The sequence below is a fragment of the Telmatherina bonti genome, assembly GCF_933228915.1.
Source record: "Telmatherina bonti genome assembly, chromosome: 6".
Taxonomy (NCBI): domain Eukaryota; kingdom Metazoa; phylum Chordata; class Actinopteri; order Atheriniformes; family Telmatherinidae; genus Telmatherina; species Telmatherina bonti.
The window spans coordinates 36,941,330-36,948,052 of NC_136624.1; the positions used below are offsets into that span (position 1 = coordinate 36,941,330).

The following is a 6,723-nucleotide window of genomic DNA, read 5'->3' on the forward strand; positions in this document are numbered from 1 at the left end:
GAGAATGGGGGTAAAAATAATTTAGGAACAAGTCCTTTAAGAGGAGATCTCCCATCCACCATTATAAATGCACATTTTTAAAATGTACATATGCTTTCTGTTTTTTAAATTTATTACATTAGCAAGGTTATGAAGAAAGGGATTGTTTGCAGAGTTTACTCAGACAGACAACACCCAAAAATGAATGTAAAGCACCGTTTATCAGTAAGCTGATCAGTAAGTAACAAACACATTTACAACTCTCTTTTAAAAAAAAAAAGTAAGAAAAAAAGTGTTCACCTAAATAACAGCATCACATGTTTACATTTCTCTGTGTCAAAGATGGTTAGAAAACAGTTATTAAATGCAAAAATCACATCTTTTGCAGCATAACGGGTGTAAAAAAAAAAATTTTTAAAAAAGTGACAGGATGCTGCAAGTGCATCGAAGTTTCAGAGGGAGAGCTTGTGCTGACTCCAGAGTCGGGCCTCTTCAGTGGCACCACCAGAGGGTAATGCATCCACAAAGACCCTCATGGGTAACACTTGGCAGATAGTACATCTACTTACGAGTATATGCAGGAACAGAACACACCCCACTAGACATCCTGTGTATAATTGTGAACAAAAGGCAAAGTGGAGATTTAAGCAGATTTTTCCTGCCTTGTGTGCAGTTTCTCTGCAGTTTGGAGTCTAACAACCTTGACTGAGCTTTGATGAAGTAAAGTGCCGTATATCTGCCTTTTTTCTGTCCTTCTTGGCATCAAGCCTTTATTGAAGGTATGAGAGACACCAGAAATGTGGGTCATGAGGAAGGCATAAGCTGAAAAAAGACTCAGGAAGGGCATGAAAAAACATGGTCGTTGCAGTTACGTGTTAACCCCTTCAGCCCTTTACATTCTACTGTTAAAGAAACCGAGATCAGTAAACGGCAGAGGCGAGCACAAACCCTAAACATCTAAAATATAGTTAGTCCAGAAAAAGTAGCTGACAAGACAGTGTTACACTGATCATGTTTGTCATTTTAAGGTCTGCTGTTTCTGGTGGCGTTGAGTTAGATTATTAATCTGCATTATATTTTGATTTTACTGGAAGCAAGTCTGTGCATCACATTACAGCTTTATTGTACATTTTAGCTTCTTCTAGTTGGACATATAAACCAAAAAAGAAGTGAAGAGGCTTTGCAGGGATGACAGCAACAGTAGATGAGGATGTTTGCATACTGTAAGTGGACTGAGTGCGGCTCTTGTTGAATTAACAGTGAGGATCACTGCTGTGGAACGTCACCTGACATGTGAATGGATGTCTCCTGACTGTCAGTGCTGAAGGAATCTGTAGGTGTATGGAAAGAACTGGCCGACTTTGAGTACTCTCAAATGCTAAGTGCATATTGGTGCACTTGGAACTTCCCATCAATTGAATTATATGTGAAATCTCCCACTCACAGAGTGTTTACGGGAGAAAAAACTTCCCTTCACTGCTCCACATTTAAAGCATTATCATCACCACTGAAACCTGAGGCTTGGTAAACACTCTGCACAACAAATAACGCACACTGACAAGTGGATCAAACAGATCGTATTGTCCTGTTTTAGAAAAAAAAATGGGAGAGAACTTTATAAAAATAATATTTTTTATTGATTCCAGCTTGTTTGAGCAGTGTATCTTGTTGCTTTAAGGAAGTACAAGAACATTCAAACTAAAAGAATATAAACATCCCTGTTCACACAACACGCTTTATAAATAACCTAAATTGCCATCTATTGATGAAACTGTTATCTTAAGTTTAGTCAGTCCTGTGTTGTTCTCAAGAGAACAGCTATAATGAGTCAGGCAGTGCTCAGTGCTGAGGCTGAATCACAATGCATATATGACAGTGTTGCTTTTCCAAGAAATGCAGAAAACAGAAGGAATTGACACTCGTGCACTGGCTCAGTGTTAGTAGCTTCAACATATATACCGATGGAAATAGTTTAGAGAATTAAAATCCTCACTGTTAGTTTCTAACAGCAACCTGAATATTAAGGACATGAATCACAAAATAAAACAGAGCGCGTCAGAGAAAACGGCTTGGCATGACAGATGATTCAGACGTTGTAAATGCAACAGCGAATGAGTTAAAAGTTCAAATCCTCCAGTCTTTCTGAAGTAATAAGTGATGGTGCATCATGCTGAGAAAAGTAAGGAGGTACTGAGAGTTAAGTGATAATAAGTCCAGCTTCAAAGTCCGAGTGCTGCAGTTTCATCTATCACAGAGGCAACAGTGTGGTTTTCTGAGAGGGTCTTCATGTGCCCATGGTGCAGATGGGAATGACGATGATGAGGATGATAGTCACTGCAGTGGCAATCAGTGCAACCAGCTTGCAGACCTTGAGCCGGCGGAGGTTTGCTTCTTTACGCCTGAGCAGAGCATCGTAGCCCGGCGTGTAGATGTCGTCCATCCAGAACTCCATGTTGTTGGGGTTCAGGGACTCCTGAGCCTGATCAACACATTGAGAAACAGAACAGGTCACCTTCCTTAACCCAGCCTGACCAAATTTATTTTTCGAGGTTCTCAAAACAGTGCCCATTATAATCTATTTAAAAATATATTTTATATATATTTAACTTGTACAGGTTTTGAGCATCGGTCGGAGGGCAGGGTTACAAGAGTGGTTTGTGTAAGTGTGTGTGTGTGTTTGTATGGATGGATGATTGATGATGACTATTACATGTATTACATATGTTTTTTATTTTAATTCTTTTCTTTTGTTATTTATCTATTTACTTATTCTTTTTTTTTTCGTTTGTAAATTTCTTCCTTTTTTTGTAGACACTGCTGCTCTTGTTTTGTGTTACTTTTATTCAGAGGAAACAAAATGGGTTATTCCTCTATCAATAAATAAATGTTAAATAAAAAAAAAAGATAAAAACACTGTTTTAATTAAATATAGATTAAATAAAGACTGACTTATTAAAAATTCAAAACAAAAACTTATTAAATGTTTTTTCACTTTTGTACATCTTTAGGAGTGAACAGTTCTTACATGTAGGTCCAAAGGGGAGATTCGTGCCTCTTTGTCATCCACAGTCCATATGGGCCGTCCCCTCCCCTCGGCCAGTCTGGGCTCCATGACCTTCCCGGAGGTAAGCCCCCCTGCTAGACTGCTTTCTTTCTGTCGGAACAGGGACGAGTTGAACACTTGTTCCACCACACTTGTCGACTTTTGGGAGAGTAAGTTAGTGGTGCTGTCTGACTGATCTGCCTGGAAAAAGAATAAACAGAAGACAGATTTTATGTGTACAGTCTGAATCACAACGTTTATTCTTAAAAAATGTGCTGAATTTGAGCAAAAACATGAATGGGATGAGCTGTATTTCTTTATAACCCTGAGAAAACAGCGTTTTCTGTGAAGATTAGATTCAATCTGTCACACATCCACTAACATCAGCGGTACTGTCAGATACTGTTGCTGCACATCATTCCAATACTGTTGTATGACGTAATCAATCAGTCATTTACGGTGGATGCATATTATAATACTTGTTAAATAAAATAGGAATATGTGTACAGAATGGAGGAGCAGCACCGCCTTACCTGTCCGAGCTTTCTTTGCGATGTTTTGCCATCTTTAATTTTGGAGAACGACACCTTCCAGTCTCTTGCAGAGTTAGAAATATTTAGCTGTTTGGTATCAGACAGACTTTTTTCTTCGAGCTGGGTTTTTGAGGCACGTCGGGATGTTGCGTCTTTCCCCCCTTTAGAATCTGCCTGACCTTTGCTGCTCTCTGTCTGATCCCCGGGGGTATTCCACCGGCTCCAGTCCAGGCTGCTTGTGCTGGTTCCTGGAAACAGATGCCCAGATGCAGACAGAGGCTGAGGCTCTGACGACTCGGAGGGAGTCACAGGGTGGCTCATAAAAGAGGAGACACCACTCAGAGGCTCAAGCCATCTACCGCCGGTGCCTTGTCCCCCGCTAAGGATGGGCTGCTGGATCTTCTCGTCCAGTCGCTGCAAAGCAGAGAGTACCTGAGAAATCTCAGCCTTCACATCGTTCAGTGACTCCAGCTGTCTTTCTATTTGACTCATCCGTAGCAGCAGCTTGCAGACGCTGGCCTTTAGCCCATCGTCACTACTCTCCAGAGAATGGAAGAGCCTCTGAAGCTGACCCAGACGTCCACGTCTCGCCTCGGGGGTGTCCTGGTTGACGGTGCTGTCATTGGGGTGCAGGACTCCCGTGGACCCACACATGCTTATATCGTCTAAGAAACGAAAGATGGCGCTGATGTCGTCCTCGCCAAACTCAGGGTCATCTAAGGATGTCATGAAGGAGAGGCGATCGGCGTGAACCAGGCTACGGAGTCTCCTGGGATCTGGGGGGTCTGTTTGCGTTCCCTGAGCTTTCACGCTCTCCCCTCCGTTTGGCAGTCCACTATCTGCACTCTCACCTCCTGAGGATCCCCCTAAAATGCTGATAGCAGGAGTAGAGCGCCTTGGAAGTTGTCCTGCTTGAGATTCCATCCCCATATCAATGGTGCCCAGGCCAATCCTGTCCTCTAGACTCTGGCTCTTATTGCTCCAGATGGACCTCTGTGTCCTGGGTGGCCGAAGGTGTCGGGGAGATGGCTCTGGGACTGACCCAGGTCCAAAATAAGTTGAATCCTGCAGATCATCAAAGCTCTCGTGCTTAGCTTTAGTCCGGTGCTCTGGCGACTGGTGGGCTGCTGTGGGTGACGGGTAAGGGTTAGGAATCATTTCAAAGCTGTGATTGTCAAAGCCAGCGTGTCCCATTTTGGGACTGGGAGACTCGCTGCTGATCGTCACCTGCGGTATCAGAGGAGGCTGGTTATGGAAGTCCTTCCTAAAGATGGTTCTTTTCTGGTCAACTGAAGATCCCTGTTCGGCTTCGAACACTTCCATTGGAGCAGAATCCCCACTAGACTCGCTGTCCGTCTCCAGAGGCAAGTAGATATTCTTCATAACATCAGTGGGAATATGAGTGCTAGAGTACGAATGTATGGTGTGAGGCAAGTCAAAAGACACAGCCCTTGTCCTGACGGGAGGGGAGGGGGAAGAAAGAAATGAGATGGGATCCGGGGGAAGACTGGCTCGCTTACGGGCCGAGTAATTTGATTTTGGAAATAACAAGTGCTGATCGATGGATCTTCCACTAGACTCAGAGTGTGCACGCCCTCGTTCTCGACCAGAAATGTAAAATGGGTGGATTCCCGGCAGACTGGGGCCCGGGGACTGGTCGACGGGGAGGATAGTCTGGGCTCTCATTGGATGGTTGTCATCGGAGACCCCACCCGTCATCTGAATCAGATTAAAGATAGTCACTATGTCAGCAGCGACCCCAATGGGTGAAAGTCCCTGGCCTCTGGTGGAAACCCGGTCCCTGAACAGAGTAGCTGGAAAGCAGGGATCCCTGCTCGCTGCAGCAAACAGCAAACTCCTGAGCTCAATGAGGTGCTCGAGGTCAAAGCGGGTGCTGACCATGCGACAAAGATCCTGGAAGGACAGCCACTGCCGCATATTAGCCAGTTCCTCCAGGATCCCCAGGAGGACTCCGGGGTATTCCTGCTGCAGGTCAGCCATGCCTGCTCACCTGATAGAAAGAACAAAGCAGTCAGCAAGGAACAGGATTTCTATTTATATTCCAATAAAGACCAACAGGCTTTACATGTGACTAAAAACAAAACATTTTTGTAAAGTAAAACATTACAAAATCATCATATAAACAGTTTTTAGGTGAAATTATAGATCCACATGCCATCACACACAAGAAAACAGGCAGTTTTAGTTATAATACAAAACATACATCTATAATACATAGAGCTGTATAACAGACTGACAATATCTTTTTTATCTTCTTAATAATTCTAGAGGTTTTATATTGTAATCACAAAAGACTAAATGCCCTACTAGACAATTATCTATATGATTTTAATTTATAATTTTTGCTATAATGCAGAGTTTTAAGTACACACGCTGAACATGTATGAAAACCAGCTTTCTGAGTTGACGTTAAAAAAAAAAAAGCCATTTGAGTGAGATTGTGGAGCGACCTTATTTTGGGGTCCTAAAATAACCGGTCATCTGATCCGATGACGCTGTCACACTGCGCGCATCTCCACCTCCAGACACCTTTAAACATTTCATTTATACCAACTGCACTGTGGCACACCTGCCACTTTAATTAAAAATCATCATAAAAAATAACAAAAATGACATTTTCTCTACGTATTATGTACACAATGATATTTTTCATAGTTACCGTAACACTGCTTAGAAGGTGGTTAAGATGAAAGTCATGCTTTCTGTCAGCAGAGTATAAAAATGACAAAACACAGGTGGAAATGCGCTTTGGGCTGTAAGCAGCACTCTGCTGGTGTAACATAAGCAATTATGAGTGTGTGTGTGTGTGTATTCTCACCTACCTGGATCTACTGAGAAAGAATTAAAGCAGCACCTGCATCCATCAACAAATTCCACAATTACAATAAAAGCAGTTCCATATTCCAAGACAGTCAGGGTCGACTCACACTCTCACGTTCCTTTTCTCGGCTTCTGTGTTTGTAGCAGCGACTAGCCCAGAGCCCCGGCAGGAGAGGAGAAAATTAGAAATCAGGTCATCTTCCCACAAGTCCCTGCAGTCCCCTAAGGGACCTCAAAATACATCCAAACGGTTTCCCCTCATCACAGATCAGCAGCGACGACACTCGCAAAGTCAATTTTATGTCCACATTTCTAAGAGACTCTACG

At 42.9% G+C, this 6,723-nt stretch overlaps 1 protein-coding gene across 1 annotated transcript; it reads right to left on the minus strand.

The window, feature by feature from the left end:
* Window positions 1-2,263: 2,263 nt before the first annotated feature.
* Window positions 2,264-5,556, minus strand: LOC306757381 (major intrinsically disordered Notch2-binding receptor 1-like; the record flags this gene model as incomplete). The annotated part of the gene is made up of 3 exons (XM_079242416.1): window positions 2,264-2,458; window positions 3,005-3,223; window positions 3,556-5,556. 3 exons carry the CDS (start codon window positions 5,554-5,556, stop codon window positions 2,264-2,266), a joined length of 2,415 nt encoding a protein of 804 aa, XP_079098542.1.
* Between the last annotated feature and the right edge of the window lie 1,167 nt (window positions 5,557-6,723).